The 20,520-nt window shown below is 42.6% G+C and overlaps 1 protein-coding gene across 6 annotated transcripts in view; it reads left to right on the plus strand.

Moving 5' to 3' along the window:
• The window catches only part of ERICH3 (glutamate rich 3), a 68,591-nt gene that overhangs the window by 41,989 nt on the left and 6,082 nt on the right, over positions 1 to 20,520 (plus strand). For 2 of the 6 annotated variants that reach the window (XM_054038188.1, XM_054038189.1), the window contains exons 11-14: positions 3,442 to 3,678; positions 4,758 to 4,835; positions 12,709 to 13,194; positions 17,970 to 18,107. In XM_054038188.1, the coding sequence (XP_053894163.1) occupies positions 3,442 to 3,678; positions 4,758 to 4,835; positions 12,709 to 13,194; positions 17,970 to 18,107 (939 nt within the window). The remainder of the gene's footprint in view (positions 1 to 3,441; positions 3,679 to 4,757; positions 4,836 to 12,708; positions 13,195 to 17,969; positions 18,108 to 20,520) is intronic. The other 4 variants (XM_054038191.1, XM_054038190.1, XM_054038192.1 and 1 more) reach the window with 3 other exon arrangements.

A 20,520-nucleotide genomic window follows, 5' to 3' on the forward strand; every position in this document is an offset into this window, starting at 1 on the left:
ACAAGGAGTGTGGGGGGCTGTCAGGGGGCAGGAGTGGGGAGAGGGATTGGAGCAGTCAGGGGACAGGGAGCAGAGGGGTTTAGATGAGTTGGGAGTTTTTGGGGGGGCTGTCAGGTGGGGGGGTGGAGAGTGGTTGGATGGGGCATGGGAGTCCCAGGGGTCTGTCTGGGGGTGGGGGTGTGGATAAGGGTTGGGGCAGTCAGGGTACAGGTAGGGGGTAGAGTCCTAGGGGGCCAGTTAGGATGGGGGGAGGGTCTCAGGAGGGGGCAGTCAGGGGACAAGGAGCAGGGAGGCTTAGGTAGGGGGTGGAGTCCTGAGGGGCAGTTAGGGGCAGGGGTCCCAGGAGGGGGCAGTCAGGGGACAAGGAGTGGGGGGAGGGTTGGGGGTTCTGAGGGGGGGGAAGTGGGAGGGGCAGGGGCGGGGCTAGGGCAGGATGGGGCGGGGCTAGGGCAGGACAGGGGCGGGGCTCCTCCCGTCCTCTTTTTTGCTTGCTGGATTATGGTAACCCTAGCCTAGCACCAGGGGTCTTGATGCACTCTGTGTGGTACTGGGCTACAGAAAGTAACAACAGCAAATATGTTTTCAAAATCTTTCGTAATCTAAATTTAAGGTCTTGTTTACACTGTGACTTTAGCAACCAGTGTAAGTACATTGATACAAACTCTTAATGTAGAGACAGTTTACTCTGGCAAAGTAGGAATTGCCCCACTCCAGATTACTCTGGTAATGAAGGACCGAGATTTAAGAAGTGTGTGTGTGTGTGTGTGTGTGTGTGTGTGTGTGTGTGAGAGAGAGAGAGGGGGGGAGAGGGTGAGGGGGGGAGAGGAGAGAGAGAGCATAGGCAGTGCAGGTAACAATGCCAATAGTTAAGGTTGCAGGAGCCATGGGGTATATAGGAGCTGAGTGGGAGAGAGGGACAGGAGATGTGGGGGGTGAGGAGGGAGACAGAAGACAGCGGAGATGCAACAAAGGGGGAGGGGAACCGGAGCTGGGTGATATATAGACACAGAGGAGGAGGTGGGGTAGTAGCCAGAGGATGGGAGATGGTGGAGGATAGGAGCAGAACAGGGGGTGGTGGTCAGGACCTGAGGCTTCAGGTGGGTGCATAGGAGCAGAATGGGGATGTGGCAGGAGTGGAGGGGTTGGGGGGTTAATAAAAGGATGGGGAGGGGGCAGGAGTGGAGGGTTTCGGGGGTGTATAGAAGGATGGGGCAGGAGTGGAGGGGCTATAGGAGGATGGGGGAAGGGGCAGGAATGGAGAGGCTGGGGTTTATAGAAGGCTGGGGCAGGGGCAGGAGTGGTGGGGTTGGGGGTTTATACAAGGAGGGGGCAGGTGCAGAGGTGTTGGGGGTTTATAGAAGGAGGGGGAGGGGGCAGCAGTGGAGGGTTTTGGGAGTGTATAGAAGGATGGGGAGGGAGTGGAGAGGTTAGGGGGTTATAGAATGATGGAGAGGGGGAGGAAGTGGAGGGGTTGGGGGTTTATAGAAGGATGGAGAGGGGGAAGGGGTGGTGGGGCCTGGGGTTACAGAAGGATGGGAAGGGGGTGGAGGGGTTGGGGGTTATAGAAGGATGGGGAGGGGGTTGGGGGTTTATAGAAGGATGGAGAGGGATATGGAGTGGTGGGGCTGGAGTTTATAGAAGGATGGGGCAGGAGTGGAGGCATTTGGGGTTAATAGAAGGAGGCGGGGGAGGGGTTGGGGGTTTATAGAAGGATGGGGGGGTGGAGGGGTTGGGGGCAGGAGTGGAGGATCTGTCTGCAATTGATTATAATTTTGAGTTGCATAGTTCATTCATTCTTTGCATTTGTGATCAGCATCTGACTTTCAGGGTTATTCTTGTTCTGCTTAGATTTATAGTATCTCCTTTCTAAGGTCAAATCTAACACAGAAGTTTATGTCTTGAATACAGTATATCCTCATTCTATCATTCCTACTGGGGCTATAGCACTAAAAGCTGCCTATGTGGAGTGAAATAAATCTGTTCACCTCTTGGTTAGAGTCCTTTCTTGTTTTTAAGCTGGCAGTTTTCTTGTACCATATAACCACCAATGCCTTTTCCATCTGTTGTTTGGCATGTGCATATCTATCTATCTGTCAATACAAAAATTGTTAGCATCTCCTGTTTATTCATTTACTTATTTAAGAGAAGCCTTTTTCATAATATATCATTTTATTTCTCCATAAATATTTTCCCACTTTCTACTCCTGTCCTCACTTTCATGAGTTTTCTGCACCCACACAAAACTTTCTCATTCGGCACTAGGAATACGTTTTTGTGATTAGCCAGGCCTTTCTCCCTGCAGGGGATGGACATCTCTCTGACAATTACTGAGAAGGCTTGCCACCTCAGAGGCAGCTGGAATCTCAATTGATTTGAATGTAGAAAATAAATCTACTCATTTTCTTAATTCTCATTGTGGAGTAATTGTTTATTTGCCTAATTGGTTCCACATCAGATACGCTTCCTTTCTGTCTTTGGCATTTTGTCACTTCAACAAGAAAAAGAGGTGAACAATTAAATTTGAAAGGTGAGAAATTATCGCCCCGAGGGACAGCTGGAGCGTGTCTGATGTGACAATTCTCTTTCATGATACAGTTTTGTTGCCTCTCTGCAGACTGTGCAGCAAATTAATGGTTGCAAAGTAAATCTTTTATTGTGAAAGGGAGTTAGGTATGTTCTGGTTTGTGGGAATATAATTAGTCTGTTTCTGGGTGGAGCGGAGAACATTTTCTGATACACACATGATTTCAATTTTGAATTACATACAAAGCCTTTATGTTATCAAATGTTCCTAATCAAATTCTCAGTAAGAGACTTGGGTTGAAATCCTGTTCCCACTGAAGTCAAAATGGGAGTTTTGCCAATAGCGTCAATGGAGCTAGGAATTCACCCTGTAACCAAATGAATATATTAGAAGAACAGTGCAATAATCAGAGTTTTCATCTGCAGTGTCCTTTGGCTGAGTCTGAATAATTAATTTATTTTGTAGGACACCCCTCTGTTAATTAGCCTTGTCGGTCCACCTTTCTCTTACTTCCCACAGAACATATTGTCCTTCTGATGCTTTATCCATTGCTTAAATAAATTTTCCTTGCAGAAAATGTTTTCTATAATGGGGATCTCTTCCCTTTATATGTTGTTCCTGCATTTGTCTATCTTTGTTGGTTTTATTCTTTACACTTGAATGACACCTGCTAGATCATTGAGTAGCTTTGTTCCATTTCTGTTACTCTAGATTTAAAGAAAATGATTTGTTTTCTGAGGTAATGTACTTTTACAATCCCTCCTGTGGCCTCATATATTCACTTATTGTAGAAAGAAGTGAGGAAATGCAAAGAGAAAAGAGGGTTAATGGAGTTAACCTCTCTCTGGTTAATATGAACTTTAAGTAGTTATGAATTCCATTTTCTATCTCACGCTAGAGGTCTTCTTTTATTTCAGAGTATGATGAAGATTTTGAAGCAGATGAAGAGAAATCAGATGAGAAAGTTAATGAAGAAGGACAGGCCGATGATCAAATGAATGGAATGTCAAAGTCACCCTCAGATGATGAAAAAGATAATTTAGACCATGAAAAGGAGAGTAAAAGCTCATCACAAAAGGCGCTGCAGGCCGCTGACAGCGAGAAAGATGAAAGTGATGGATATTCAAACAGTGACTCAGAGGAAGATAAACAAGGTTAGTTGCTTTTCTTACCATGGTGCAGGATACTTGACCTGATCTGTGTTTTACATTTTATGTATGCCCTATTGTGTACATCTAGCCTGCATTTATGTTGAGCTACACATTACACTGTCATGAAAGTGACACTTAGGGCATCATCCATCACAAAATATCCTTGGCACAGAAAGCTATGGATCCAGTCTCCCCCGTAGGTTGGCCGGGCTGTCCACAGGTAACCTAGCTCTGCAACAGCATGCTGTGGAGCTAACCAGAAATGAAGAACACAGGCCACCTCTCTTCCATTTTAGCTGCAATATTCCTGATTCTCAAGACCCTTTGTCCCTCCCCGCGCCATCCATTCAGTTCATCCAGCTCTGGGGACTTCAACAGCAGAGTCAAGGGAAAGGGGTTGGGACAGCTTTGTGGCCTGCATCATGCGGGAGGTCAGACTAGATGATCATAATGGTCCCTTCTGACCTTAAAGTCTATGAGTCTATGAGTCTATGGTCTACAATAACATTACTGCACAGCCATGGGCGAGGAGAAAGAAAGAAGGGCATGTTATTAGCCGCGTCACAGCATTGTAACACTTTACACTGCCATAGTGCCTTTCATCTGAGAATCTCAAATGTTAATTATACCCAGCAATATTCCTCTGATGTATACAACAGGTAAGGGACATAGAAGAATCATTTCACACCCCCTGTAGAAATACAGTAATCTCTAGAGTGCAATGCAACAGCTCATAGCAATGTTGCAGAATGGTTCAGGATCAGAAATGAAGATGTAGCTACTAGGGGAATTTAGGGAGGAATTTAGGCAAACTAAATCCTTTGGGGGCAGATCTTCAGTTTGTGTAAATGTTCATCTCTCCATTGACGTCAGTGGACCTATGGCAATTTACATCAACTCAGGATCTGATCTTTTAGTTGTAATTTGGCCGGCAGACCTTGGTCCCCCACCACTCTTATGGTGTGTGTGTGTGTAGTCTTTAACACATCAGGTGTTTTCCGTCTGACAGTCCTTATATGTGAGCTATTTGCTCAAGTTAAATGTAAACATTACTTTCATGTTTGTATTTCTATGTGAATTAGGCAAAGGTAAAGCAGCTCTTGGGGAAAAAATTGCAACTTTCTATAGAAAGACTAAAAGTCTTCAGACACTCAAACCAGGTTTGAAACATGTTTGCATATAAAAATCACCACAATGATCAGAAAGAATCTTAATTTTTCATTTCTCTAATGATTATTAGGAATAATTTATTTACTGATTCCTGGACAATCAGTACACTTTTAAAAACTGTTTTCTGCTTATTAGTGTCTTGCATAATCAGCTTTCTTGTGAACAAATTAGTTGCTTCTTGAGCTGTATCAATTTTGTTATGGTCAGAAAGAGAGAGAGTGTGTGTGTGTAGAGATAGATAACATAACAGTGAGGGATCTTGGTTCTTCCTAAATTAATATACTTCTTATTTGACTATTAAATACTGCAACACCGATAACATAGTGTAATGAGGTGTTTCCATTAACTTTGTTTCATGCCACCATTTGAAATACAGTAGAACCTCAAAGATACAAACACCAGAGTTAGGGACTGACCGGTCAACCGGACACCATGTGAAACCAGAAGTAACCAATCAGGCAGCAGCAGAGACAAAAAAAAAAAAAATGCAAATACTGTACTGTTCCTGTAGTGCATCTTAAAGGTAGGCACATCTGGGCTGCCTGTCCCCACCCCATCCTTACCCCCACACAGAGGGGCAGCCACTTACAGCAAGATGCTGAGATTGCCAGCCCAAGGCAGCTGGCCTTCCCCCCCCATCCTGACTGACACACACACACACACACACACACACACACACACACACACAGGACAAGCTTGCAAACTCATGCTGCAGCTGAGTAGGGAGCTCCGCTGCTGCTGAAGCCTGGCCTGGAGTGTCAGCTGCTGGACCTGGAGCCCAAACTGCGCTTTGTTCCGAGTTACGAACGTTTCACAGTTCTGCATGACCTCCATTCCCGAGATGCTCATAACTCTGAGGTTCTACTGTATATTAATACTCACTGTGAGTTGTGCACATGGATAAGGGCATGGCATGGTCATTCAGAAATGCCTGAAATTCTTTTCTAATTGACAAAATGCTTTCAAAAGTATGTGCGTTGTAATTCTCACATTCCATCCCTTAAACTATTTTAATTTGCTTTGCTTTAATTGCGGTTTTTAATTAAACTGGGTAAATTCTACCATTTAGTAGCAGAAATTGTATTTCCTGGAAAGCTCTCAGCAGCATGCAAATAAATACTCACTCTGAATTTTTCCCAAGATCAATTTTCAAATCAGTTGCTTTTTAAATGTAGCTCCTGACTGATTTTGTGGGCTAGTAATTGATCTCTTCCTCATGCAACCCCAATGAGAAATTTATTTTAGGCAGGATGATCACACTAATCAGATAGCTTTGAGACTCTTTACTGAAGTGCAGTTCATGGGTTTGCTTTTGTTCTTCGTGGATAGTACTCACACCGCATGAACCACAGCTCAGAGAGTCAATATTTCTTTCTCTGTGGTTAAAAAAAATAAAGAGAAAAGGCTATTAGGATGCCATTAGAAACATGAAGACTGGTTCAAGAAAGATGCATGTTTAGCACCATCATAATGGAGGGGTTAGAAATATTTGTGAGAGAGCCTTATTTTCTGGCAGTTGGTTGGTGCTTTAAATGCTCTTCAAGCTCTAGCTCGCCGCTCCCTGTCAACATGGAAGTGCTTGTCGACAAGATTTACGGTTACACTGGCATTTGTATACTGAGGGTGGAAAGTCTGAAAGAGTCCTGTAGTTTTTATTTAGCAGCAGTCAATAGAGGGCTGTAGCACTGCACTTGGTTACAGCTAGAGATGGACCCAAACTGGAACAATGAATCCAAAAGCGCTTGGATTTCCAGCGGGTCTGGATTTGAATTCTTTCATCTAAAGCCAAAAGGGTCTTTTGGTTCTGGCTACAATGCACCCAAAGTCTCTGGAGAACGACTGGTCTCCTTAAAGAGATTTCTCCCATTCAAGATGGCAGAAATCTCCAGAAATGAGTTTGTCTTATGAGATTTTCATCATTGTGGGCTAGAATCTCACAAAAACAGCTTGTGAGATTTCTCCACCGTTGAACCCAAACTCAGTGTGCTTTCAAACATTTCTTTCTACTTAGAACTAAAAGTCTGCCACAGGAAAGATTTATCTTCTCCTAACATCCGTTTACTTTATTGGCATCATAATCCTTAGCCATTTTTATCTACCTCCAGTGTGCTGAGCACAGGGTTTTGTTCTTAGAGAGCCAGCTAGCAATAGCTCATTCAAGCAGGGCTCTTTTGCTATTGAAGTGAAAAACTGTGTTTATTGAAAGTGAATGCTGAAAAAGAGGCAGCTTTTCAATGGACAAGATTCTGGTTCAACAATATGAAATAGAAGACGACATTGTGGCAGTGGAATTCAAGCCATCAGTAAATCCTTTCCATTGCACATGATTAACTATCATTCTTTGGCTAGGCTTAGTTTTGCCTAGATGACACATGCTCCTTGAGGGCAAGAAGTTACAAAATATGTTACAAAATTGTGAAAAGTATGGAAAATTTGAACTGCTGGCTAACAATTGAAGCTGATGCATTTGATAAGTACACTTGTGTCACCCAGCATGGGTAAGATACAGTACTGTGAGACTGGTAAGAAAAGAAGAATCTAGCTTAGGAATGATGGGTGAGATTTGTTTTTAATCATTGAAAAAGAACGACAACTTTTCTTATTGTGTTTTTGTTAACTATCCCTGGCATGGACTGACCTGTTGAGAGTGTATTGTGATTGTCAGCAATGAATGATGGGCAAGAAAGCAGACTGTCAACAGACAATTCACTAGGATACTGCTTGTGATCAGTGTAGATGACCACTGCTAAAAATGATTGGCGCGAGAGCTGAGAAATGAAAACCAAAAAAATCCACATTCATTTAAAAATATGTTTAAAAAAGAGGCTTTATAAGCTAATGGAAGAAAATCCACTTTTTTGTAGTTAGATATAAGACATACTGAGTCAAATTCAATTACATCCATACAATTCTATTCGAGGTCTCAGTGAGGACTTTTTTTAATATATATTTGCCATCTTGGCAATCATGGACTCATATAAAGCAGAGAAGAAAAGGATCTATTTTATATTCTATTCCTCTCGAACATTAATGCAGGATTTGTTTCCTACAGCACTGTAACAATGCTCTTGTTTGTAGGGATTGAATGCAGTACCTTTTGATCTAAAAGTATGGGCATCTACTTCTTTAGTTAAGGGGCCAAGTCAGTTAATTTGGGAAAAGTAGTAGACTCATAAGCCCCTTTATGTAGTCCCGCCACTATAGGAGGGCAGAGATCCACAATGGGTTAATGCACGGTACAATTAGAGATGGGCAGGGAATGGTTTCCCCATTCTGTGAAAAATCCCCCCTCCCTCTGGATTTCCCACCCCCTAGGGGCAGGATACCTAGGATCACATCCTGCCCCATGCTATGGTCACTTCATGCCACCAGAGTGCTGGAAAGGGGATTGGAAATCCTCCCAAAATGGGCAGCTAAAGGTTTCCTTGCTCAGAGGGACTCCTTGACTGGTGTATAGATTTCACCATCTCCCAGCCCCATCCAGTGTAGGTGGCATGGACAGAGCACTGTAGCATTCCAGAAATCCCTCTCTGGCTTTCAGCTGCCTTTGTTCTCCTGTTCCCTCCTCATGTTCTGCTGAACTCTCGAGACCTGAGAATCAGGGCCCATCACTAGAACAAGTGCTATTCTCTACTCTTACATTAGAAGATTTTCAGGGGTAGGGGAATATGTCTCTCTATATGGGCTAAATTCTGTCATACTGGTGACGTGGGTGGAAGCCAAGTTTTCTTGCAGGGAGCTTCTCCCTCATTCTCTTTGTGCATTAATCGTAGAATGATAGAATGTCAGGGTTGGAAGGGACCTCAGGTCATCTAATCCAACCCCCTGCTCAAAGCAGGACCAATCCCCAACTATTTTTTTGCCCCAGATCCTTAACTGAACTCACAACCCTGAGTTTAGCAGGCCAATGCTCAAGCCCCTGAGCTATCCTGTGCAGAGTGCTGCCACTGGTACTCCTGGAGCACTGAAAATGGGGGGCTGGTATGATGTCAAGCACCTGACAGCTCCAGTGGGGCATAGCTTTTAGGGCAGTGGTGTGTGGTGGGCAGCCTGCAGGCCACATGTGGTCCATCAAGGTAAGCTGATTGCAAGCCGCGAGACACTTTGCGGACGATGACCGTCCGTAGGCATGGCCCCCCACAGCTCCCAATGGCTGCGGTTTGCTGTTCCCGGCCAATGGGAGCTGCAGGAAGCGGTGGCCACAAAATGACTTGGGGCTTGCAATCAGCTTACCCCGATGGGCCGCAGGTTGCCCACCATTGCTTTGAGACCTCCCCAACACTCCTTGCAGATTGCAGGAGTGGGTGATGGGGTCGGGGGGGGCACCCAGAGAGCTCTTTCAAAACGGGCACTAAGTGCCGAGTTCACTCTGCTAATGCCCCACCTTGAAACATTCTGTATGTTTGCAGGTATGGTACTGTGTCCATTATTAATAACCGCTGTCCTCATTAATTAAACTTGGTACTGCTAGCCAGTCTCCAGGAGTGGAGAGGGGTGTGTGTGGGAGAGGTAAGGAAGGAGAAACATAAGTTATTGAGCAGTAACGTGAGTTCTTCAGCTACATTATCTTTCAGCCACATGGTCACACCCGACCCCCCATCCTCCTCTCGTGTTTAAAAATCCTGTTAACTCCTGAACAGGCGGGTCATTGCAACTGAGGGGGAGCTATCACGCCTCAGCATTTCTACTTTCACCCTCTGGCTTGGCATATGTAGTAGAGCTGTCATGGTTAAAATGTTGACACTATTGTTCAAACGGCTCCTGGAATCACACGGTACAGCATACTGTTCACTCACCCCAGAAATGTGGATATTTTGTGGGGCACACTATTGGAGAACTCGTTTTGGTAAGTGGTTTACTTCCTCTTTGCTTCTAGATAAATGTGGAACATAACAGGGATGTGGGTTTTGTTCTGGAAACAGTTGCTAGTGTTCTTAAACCAGTAGCCTATAGTAATCTGCTGAATTCATATTGAGGCACATAAATAAGTGACCTACTTTTCACAGGTGCTGAACACCTATAGATCCCATTAATTTCAGTGGGTGCTCAGAACCTTTGAAATCAGGCACTGATTTAGGTCTCCAAATATGGAGTTAGGTGCCTAACTTTAGGCCCTCAGCTTGGAAAAGATCTTGAAAAGCTACATGTGCTGGGGAAAGAAGCTTCTCAAGTGAAGTCTTGTAGGTTTTCTCTAAATTAATTTTTGCTATTTTGTTAATTTGAATGCAGACTTTGTACCGTGTGCTTGTTACAGGGAATGGACTTTGGCCTAAACCAGTACCGTGACTCACTGGTCATTTTCAGGACAAAGTTCCTTTTTGTTAAAATCCTAAATGGCAAAACTCTCATTACCATAACAAAACCACAGAGATCTGCAAATTACCCAGCTGGCTAGTTTACATAACCAAATTCTTTTATTGCTTATTTTATTTTATCATCATCTTCCCTTCCCCTCTATCCTAACTACTGTGTGCAAAATTCATTTATGTCTTGCATTTATCTATGCCATGGTCCTGCAAACCCTTAGTCTCATTTTGTACTCAATGGGACGTCTCACTTGTTTAAAGTTATGCACATATGTGACTGTTAGCAGGATCAAGACCTTAGACTGCAAGCTATTTGTGGGCAGGGACTGTATATTTGTAATCTGCTCGACTCCTGTTGGGACTCCCAGGTGCTACTGTATTATGAGTAATGTATGATGATAATAATGGGACAAAGAATAATACAGGGGGGATCAAATCTTATCTCATTTCATCTTACCTCTGCATTTATATTGCACTCATCACCATAATGTCTGAATTCAACAGGATTGCATAGGTATATCTGAAGGCAGAATTTCACCCTGTGTGTAGAGATTTAAAAACTTATCCTGATAACTGAGGAGCCTAAGTCCTTATTTTTGCATGTAATGTTATGGGTTAGGCACAAATAAAGAGCAAGTAAGAAAGACTTTGGCATTCAAATCCTTATGGCCCATAAGCCGATGAATACATTGTAAAGAGTCATTGGCCAGTTCTCCTGGAAAGAAATGTACACTGCTTATCTGAGTGTATGAGATTTTTTTTCTCAACTGGCTGTTTATGTTCTTGTTAGTGTCTTTAATAATTATAATGTTGTTAGGGAGCTGGGTGGCCATGGGGATTCTGAACTTTTTACCTCTAGGTTGCAGGTTCAGAGCCAGTGCAGACAGGTAGCAACTGGAAGTCACTACCATGGGATTGGTGTTCAGTAGTCTGTGTGTGAAATGTCTCTCAGTCCAGGTACAAGCAGGCAGATTCCACATCACATCTGATACTAATTGTCATTTTTGCTGTCAATCTCAGTGGAGATGACCAGGCTTGAATGGGCAGGTGATCTGAGCTAATACAGTGATGGCCTGTCTAGAACAGAGTTGAGGCACCCTGGAACTGCTCTGTGGGGATGTTTGCACTGTCCTGCATCTCCTGTATCTCCTTTATGATAAATAGAAGACTTTAGCCTTCCAGGCTGATAAACTGTCCCCTTTAACAAGCATTATATTAATTTAGGCAGGGCCGGCGCAATCCATTAGGCGACGTAGGCGGTTGCCTAGCGAACTACAATTTGGGGGGCGGCGACCGCGGAGGTATTTCTGTGGCAGGACCTTCCGCTGCCTCTTGAGGGGCGGCATTTCGTGGCGGGACCTTCTGCTGCCTAGGGTGGCAGAAAAGCTGGCGGCGCTCCTGAATTTAGGACCACATTCCCCACACAAACATACCCTCACAATTCTAGTGACATTAATGGGAGTTGTATATGCATATCTGAAATAAATTTTTAGCTCCTGTAAAAATATTGTATTTAAGTTTAAAAAAAACAAAACAAAAAAAACTTCAGAATATTCATAACAATGCATTTGGAAAGAATAATTAAAGATGTGAGCACAGTTACCAACTTTCACAAGGTAAATAAGCACCCCGACTTTCACAATAAGCCAAAAATCAAGATAATCCTATTTCAAAACAAGGCCAAAACAAGCCAATCCCTAAGAAACCCAATGCTCTATGTGACTAGATTCCCCCGGTGTGCAGTCTGGGACTGTGGTGGGCCCGCTGTACAGCCCTTACTCTCCCTCCCACCCCCTGCCCCCCCCCCCGCCCCTGCTTGGTGGGAGCTGATCAAAAAAAAAGAAGCAACAAGCTACAAGCCAAACAAACTACAAGCCAATTAAGCCAAAAACAAGCCCAATTTCTGCATTTTTTTTGTGGGTCTGGCGTGTCTGGATGTGAGGGGTGCTAGAAAACCAGAACTACATTGTGTTATATGCATCCGAAGAAGTGGGCTGTAGTCCACGAAAGCTTATGCTCTAATAAATTTGTTAGTCTCTAAGGTGCCACAAGTACTCTTGTTCTTCTTTTTGAGAACTACATTGTAAACAGCAAGGATTAATACTGCATGGTGTTGATTCCTGTGTGGTCCACAAGAGATTTCTAATAGATCCACCGAGATGTTATGAATGTGCCGAAGAACTCTGACTGTTGAAACTTCTTGTCGAATACAGCAGGAATTTGTTGTCACCCCTTTCCAACTGCTTTCAGAGGTGGTCTTTGGAAGCAGATCTCATGTATCATTGGTAGAGATTTCCTGTGGTATGGTTACATTATCCGAAATAAAATATATTAAGTGGCTTTGATTAACTGCTTGTTGTTAGTTTCGGGTAATGGACCTATCTATATAATTATTAGGCATTTTGTGCCAGATCCTCAGCTGGTCTAAAGCAGAACAATGGCACTTTATCCCAGATGAGGACCTGGCTCTTCGGGCACAGCTAAATGAACTGGTGCACAGTGAGGACAGATGCGTTATAGAAAAATATTAAAATGAAATTATGTTTACTGTTTGTAGATAGGAAGTCTGCATCCTCTCTCTCATCCAGCAGTACTCTGTATAGCAGTGAAGATGACTCTGAAGCTGAAAAGATGAAAGACCATGTTAAGGGCAATGAAAAGGAAGACCTTGACAGGACAGCGACAAGTGAGAAGTATGGAAATGAGACTTGGGAAAGCAAACCTGAGGGAAAACAGGAAATTGATGCAGTGGAGGAGGAAGAAATGGATGAAGCAGAAGAGACAAAAGCAGAGGCTGGGATGAGGGAAGAAGTTGAGGTTCTTCATGGAAGTCTGATGGAAATACATCATCAAGGCACAGATGAACTCAATGGGGAACGCAGACATGTAGGGTCAATAGAAAATAATGCAAGGGACGAGGGGGAGGAGGATGGAAGCAACACGAGGGAAGATGGGGAGGAGGTTGTTCTAGTGCATTTGGAAGGCAGCACTGTGGAAGCAGAGGCTACAAACAAGGATCCTCCTGAGGTTGATGAAGGAGGTGGTAAGTACTGTCTCCTGGTGGAGATGTGATGTGTCCAGTGCATGTAAGTGTTGTCATTTGCTCTTACCATTAGTGATCGAGATGGCATTTTGATATAGCATGAGCAATTCAGTTATTGGACTATTCTTGGTGTACAATGTAAAACTGTTAGAATGTCATTTTGCTGTGTGTGCCAAATAACCACCAGTGATGTGCTGTAAATTCATTGTTTGTTTGATTTTATGGGTTTTCCAATGTAAGGTTTGGCTATTCTTTTTTCATCTCTATCACTCGTTGGGGCAGTATGTGATAATAGATTTATATATTTTTTTTTCATGGACCACAATACCCTTAGGTTTGACATCTCATGTAATTTTATAAAGCTCAGTGCCCGTTTAGATCTCAAGCATAGGAAGTCCTAGAGAATTCATATGCCAGCTCAGATGAACTGGTTTGTCATTCTTATAATTCCAGTTTCCATAAAGACTCCTAAAAATCTCTCGTATATCATGGTGCAGTGCATAGACAACCACATTGAGAGTCAACAGACATGGTTTCTGTCTCTGGCTCTGTCACTGACACACTCTCACCAGGAGCAAATCACTTAACCTCCCCATGCCTCAGTTTGGCAGTTTGTAAAATGGGGATATTTGTGCTCCAATCTTACAGCTATTGAGGGATGTTTTGGGGGCTGGGCAAGGAGAATAGCTATACCCACATGAGTAAGGCAGTGCAGGATTGCATACTTAGGTAGGAAGAATATAAGTTCTTGGTGCGGAATTTCATCTGGATAGCGGGGAGAGTATCCTGATAATACTGGGAATGTCAATGTAAAGTAATGAAGTGGCCTTCTTAGTGATGCAGATGTGAAGAAAGGGAGTCACAAGCCGTGCTAGACAATATTTCTGACTGTATTTCTATGGATGTCGATTTTGCAGTGGATTATGTAATGCTCTCATTTAGTTTTAATAGATGTTTGTGGTTTGTTTCTATTGCTTTCTGCTCGAGTGCAGCATGTATCAAATAGCACTGTGTGTGCAAAGCAAACACTGTTGAACGCTATGCTATATTATTTGCAAGTCTCTTGGTGTTGGATTGCTTTGGATTGCACTGTGTTTTGGTTTTGCTATGTTATGCATTCAGAATTGAAGAAGAGGGAATAATTTACTATTCAGGGATTATATTGAATTATTTATAGGTGTGTGTTTCTTGAAACGTTCCTTTTACTTGCATAAGGCATCTCAGCTTCAGCAACTTCACCATTAGACTGTTAGATAAGTATTAAGTGTGGTTGAAGATTGCTAATGATTTCAATCATACAGGTAGGATGAAGTGCTGTAATAAAAAAAAAAAAAGGGAGGGGGGAGAAAGGGATAATCCTAAGTACTGAGCTAATGACCTGCTACGGTTTTGGCACAAAATAAGACCATTGTTCTTATTTGATCAAATTCCTGGGTGTTGACATTAAACGGTCATTTTATACTGTAGTTATAGATTTGAATGAACATCGCATTTGGGATGACTTCTCTCTTTAAGAGGCCCTATTTCGGATGTCAGGATGAATAAGTGACAGATGGGATAAGCGTAGTACAGATAAAAGAACGTATACTTCTCCATCAAATCTTACAGCATCTTTACTGCCTGGAGAATGTCTAAGACTCAGAGGCAGACTAGTGAAAATGAGGACAAAACAAGGGCTATGTGGACAAAAATAATCATTTAATCATAGAAGTTAGAGATATGAAAGACCTAGTAGATCCCATCCAATCCAGCTCCCGGCCGGTACAGGATTGTCATGGTGAATTTGGGAGAAAATAAAGAATTTGTCATGGAATGACATGTGAGTAATGAAAAAATAAGGGCAAGGACCTCTTTGAAAGGAAACTAACATAGTGAAAAAAGGATTTGATGGGTAGCACATGCCACCGTGGGAATCAAACTTTCTTTAGGGCCTGATCCCACAATCACCCCCTGGTCACTAATCCAAGAGATCCTGGGCCAGTCCTGAAAATTGCTGATTGGCATCCACTTCCAGAGAGAGCCAATGAGAGGTGAGCAGTTCAGCATCTTGCAGCAATTGCAAAATTAGGCTCTTACCTCTATTCTGCACCTGGGCTCCTTTATTTCCTTGTTAAACTTTCTGTTGCCACTGCCCTTCCTCCTATATCAGGTGTTTCTGCCCTGTTGGCTGGTAGCAGATCCAGTTATTGACTATGCTTCTGCTAACCAGTCTGGTTTTAGATGTTGCAGAAATATTAACCAGAGATTAATTTACATGTAAAGGAGACCATAAGAGGAAAAGCTTGTGTGGGCTTATTCAGTTGCCAGCTGAGGCTGGGGAAGGCACCATAAATGTGGGAGTTAGGATTTTAGAAGGTATGTAAATACCTGCTGTGTATTCTCTGATCTTGTGGACTTTGTGACAAGAAGGAGATGTCACTCATCCCAAGAGACAGAATTACTGTGCGCTGTATTTGTCATCCTGCGCGGGGCTCTGTGTTTTGACTGACTGTCAATACTCCCTCTTGTCATATATGTAAACTGGGAAGAATGGGAACTGCCAGCTAATCAAACAGCAGGACTATAAGCAGGTCAAAGTGATAAGGTATGGACCATATTTAAGAAAGCTTATGGGGCTTCAGTGAGCCTGAAGAAAATGCTGTCTATGCTTCTTTATTCTGATGCAGAAATGGAGTCTCCTAGAGGTGAAGGTTTCTCCTCTTGTTTGCAGAGTTTAATCATCGTTGTTATGTACTATTGATATTGCAATAGCGCCCAGAGACCCTAGTCAGGACCCTCCCCTGAAATGCTGAAGGGGGTCTGTATAGTGTCCAAATAACTCCAGGGAAGTGCAGTGGCTTCACTCTGGGGCTAGTACATTATTTAAGCAGAACAAGAGTGGGTGGAGGTAAGGCCTGAGGAGAGAGAACAGAGAAGATGGGGAGAAGCAGCATAGCAGGAAGGCCGAGGTGTGGGGAAGAGATGAGAAAAAAACAAGGAGAAGGAAGAAAAAAATAATCATCTAATCACAGATTTAGAGACAGGAAGGACCTAGTAGGTGCCATCCAGTCCACCTCCCTGCCTGCATGGGATTGTTCCCTGCACTATGGTTTGTTCAGGCTCCATTTAAAAGCCTTAAGTGAAGATGTCTCTCATCTCCCTTGGGAGGCTCTTGTGCAGCCTGAAACCGATCATGCTTAGAAAGCTTTCCCTGCCCTTCAGACTAAATTTGTCCTTCCTTGATTTTGTCCTATTGCTCCTGGGAGCTAAGGAGGCAGGGAACTGGAGGTGAAGGAGAGGAGGAAACAGTGTGGGGGAAGGAAGACACTGAGAAGACTGTGGTAGGGAGGAGAAGCAGGAGATGTTGTAGATAAATGGCGGAGAAAGGAAAAACAAAAGGAAAATATAAAGGAAACAAAGTAGAATGGCAAGATGTGGAGAGAGAATGGGGGAAATGAAGAATATAAGAATGGGGGAGAGGGAAAGGGGGGGGGAGTTTGACTAGCGACCATCTGGTCCCTAATCTCCCCTGAAAACCAGTTGGACATAAATGTCATCTTTAGTCCTTCCAATAGAGTCCCTCGTTGCCATGAGTAATTCTGAAATACCAGGCAGCTTAAACCCCATTATATACACAGCTAGAAGGTTAAACAATGTTGGTGTTTATTCTCCAGTCTCAAAAGCCTTAATAGCTGTTATTTTCCATGCATAGCTAGGAGGAACCTCTCCCCTCCATACACTCCCTCCTCCCAGTGGTTTTATTTTTCTCACGGAGCATTTTCTTTGCATTTGCCATAACACAGTAGCATTATCTGAAAGCAGGAAAGTTCGCTGAGTTGGTTTAGAAATGGGGCTAGATTGACAGAAATGCAGTGTTGGTAATACATCTCCCTTAATACAAATTAAATGCGATATAACCATATTATATACCTCTTGAAATTGAAGCTATAATTATAGCAACCTGCATGGTATTTGGAGGGAAAAGCCTAGTTTGGAGAAGGGAAGAGTTTGGAGGAGGCACCAGGAAGTTAATTATATGCACGGCTAGAATCAATGCTAGCTGCCATTACAGCATCTCTGTAAATAGTTCTTTTAACAAAGAACCAATGTAATTTTACAAGTATATGATCCTCTAATTTTATTCCTTAGCATGTGGTACATGCAACACTAATGGAAGGGATAGCACAACCTTAACTATAATGCTACAAATATAACACGTATATCTTGACTATGAAACAAAATCTTAAACATCATAGATGTTGCTTTTAGGAGAAGTAAATATTTCTCTGCCTATATATAGGGATTTACATTCATGTATGACCATGCATCAAGATAAGACTATGTCTTCAGCCAATTCTACTACTGTGAGGAATTTAAAGAATCATCAGAACTGTATATGAAAACTTTAGTATGTAAAAATATGGTGTAAGTTTTTTTTTTTTAAAGTAAGCACAGAAGAATAAAAGGTTTCTGTTCATCAAACAATTTTGTTGCTTGTGCATGAAAAGCATCTTAGCAAAGGTAGTTTTGTGTCGTTGTGATGTTTTTGTGGCTGATTTCTGCATGTATGTTTGTAGTTTCTCCTGCATGAATTTTTATAATGGGTTGCCATTTGATTTTAATATACTTCAAAGCATTATCACTGGTGAAGGCTTACTGGATTTTAATTAACCCTGCACTGATAATACGGCTCTTTAAGCCAATTTCAGACATCTGAATGATTCTCTTTTCCCTTAAGCTTTCGATTATTTTTCTTCCTTGCTCCTTGTTTAATAATTTTGTGATATTTTTTGAAGATTGCAAATCAGTCCAAGAGAAAATAGCAGAGGCAATTGAAAATGGTCATCGTTTGAGTTCTGAACCTGAGCCCAGTGATTCCAGTACAGATGAAGAAGAGGAGAACTTAACAAGTACAGCTCATGATATAAAAGAAGGTGAGGTCAACTAATATGATCAGGGGCCTGGATTAAATTTCACTCTGCATTGAAAAGCCATTTATAGTACAGTTAGTTCCCTCTTTCACCTTCCTTTTCATACTTTTCATCTCTGCCTTCTGCTTTCCTTTCCTTTCCTCCTCTGAATAAAATTGTTGCACTGATTAGTTAGCCTCTAAAATGGTGAAGCTTGCAAAACTGATACCATTTAGGAGCTGACAGTGATTCTGGATAAAGAGTTGAGGCCATGAAAAAGTGATTGCTAGTGGAGACTGCTTCAAAAAATAGGAATCTGGTAAGTTTCACTTTGCTTCCAGCCTGTCAACCTGTATGTTAATATGAGGCCTAATGGGGAAATGCTGTCTTACGCCAGGATGCTTCTATTTATATGAATGGAAAAGGTATCACCTTTCACTGGAATGATCGTCAATATGAATGAAAGTGCCAATGGTCTGAGTCCCAGCCTAGAGTTCAACAGACTATATTGTGTCCCCAACTCACCTTCCTAGAGCTTGGCATTATTGATAGTAACACAACAAAAACCTCAATTGGAGCTTGGCTTTTCCCAGGGTTTCCATCCAGGATTTTCTCTGGACTCACCAGTTCCTGCCTGGAATCTTAATCCAGGATTTTAACGTCAGAACCAAGGATTGCTGAACAGACGAGCCCTGCATTTTTATTCTGGGTTTTAGAATCGGCCAAGTTACGTTCGCAACAAACCCTAATGAACGTAAATGTTAAGGTGGTTCTTCAAAATAGAAGTGAGGTTCACAGACACATAATGGAAAAAAGAATAAGGCCATAAATTGTTTGACTTTAACTTCCCTGGTTGTACCTGATTATCACAAAATATATCACGGTGGCCTCTCAAATGCCTGGAATATTCTGTCCCCAAAGAAAGAAAGAGTTCACTGGTAGAGTAGTGATGCTGCAGTATCCTCTGGAATAGCAGAGTGCTTTGCATCGGATGAATGCTTGGACTGGGAGTTTGGAACCCACCATTTCTGGTGGATTCAATTTTCTTTTTCATTCACTAGGGCCAAAATTTTCAAAAATGACCGGTAATTTTGGGTGCCAAGTTTCAGACAACTTAAAGGGAGCTTGAGTTACAGGTGGCTTAGGTTGGGCGCCCAGAGATTGAGATACCCAAAGGCACTAATGACTATTTGAAACCTTGGCCTAGATGTTTGTCTAGCTTTATTACACAAGACATTGCTTTTAGGCATTAGCAAAATGCAGCTGGTTTGTGAGTAAAGCACATAGGCAGAGACAACTTATTTTTCACATTTACAGTAACATACACATTTGGCTACTCAAATAAATATAGACAATGTTTCCATAAAGTAAATGGTGCAGTTCTTTGTGATAGTACCTTTCTTTATTCCTGTTCTCCTCCTTCATGAATTACAGAAGCTTTCAGATTCCAAAATTTGTCAGGTTTGATTGTGTTGTTCTGTGAACTCTAAATATAATGGCACAGATGGATGCCGTCGGCACTTCAGCTCCCAGAATATTTGCTGCAGACTGTTAAATTACACAGGCATATGGGCCAAAAATCACTATCTTTTTGTGGATTCTACTATGTTTTTTTTAAATTAACCTATAAATATAAGGCCCCGTTATTAAAAATAATTACTAATGAACAGTGGGTGTCTGGCAAAATTGCCATGGAGCTTGTTTTCTTACAAACTACAGCCAGAATATCTCCAATTAAAGAACAAAAACTGTTTGTAACACATCAAGAGCATATGTTCATACCTGGATTTTGTCCATTTCCTAACTCAATATAATATTAGTTGCTGGTTAGTTGTGTTGCCTCCGGGAACAAAGGTGGTTTCAAAGAGCTGTATTGCTGTATTCAGACACTCCAGTTGTGCTTTGCAGCCTCAGCCAGGAAATAAAACATTCTCTGGGCCTGACTCTGTTCTCACATCACAGAGAACGCCTTTGAAGTCAATGGAGTGACACTGATGTAGACCAGCATGAGCTCAGAATCAGACCCTCAGGGTTTCATCCCAGTTGTATAAAGAAGCCATGTTTCAATATTAGATAATTGCTGTCAAACAGGTGACCAGACTGGAACAGGATCAGAGCTAGAGACATTTTCTAGACCTGACTTTGCCTACAATGCACTTCACAGCTCGTTCTGTGGCTAGTGCTAAGATGATAGCTGAAGCGTATATGGGTGTGCATATACGTGCGTGTTGCAGGTGGTGAAGCGTATATGTGCATGTTGCAGGTGGCAGAGCTCTGCCCTGCCCTAGCCTGCCCTGCCCAGCTGTGTAATGCCAGTTGCTCTTTTGAATGAGATACATTTTGAATGAAAGCTATTCTTTGGAGAGGGACCCCTGCTCATGGACCACCCAGCTGACTGTTTTTAAATGCTATTTTTAATAAATACATACAGTTTATT

Source organism: Malaclemys terrapin, chromosome 8, assembly GCF_027887155.1.
Source record: "Malaclemys terrapin pileata isolate rMalTer1 chromosome 8, rMalTer1.hap1, whole genome shotgun sequence".
In the NCBI taxonomy this organism is placed as follows: Eukaryota; Metazoa; Chordata; order Testudines; family Emydidae; genus Malaclemys; species Malaclemys terrapin.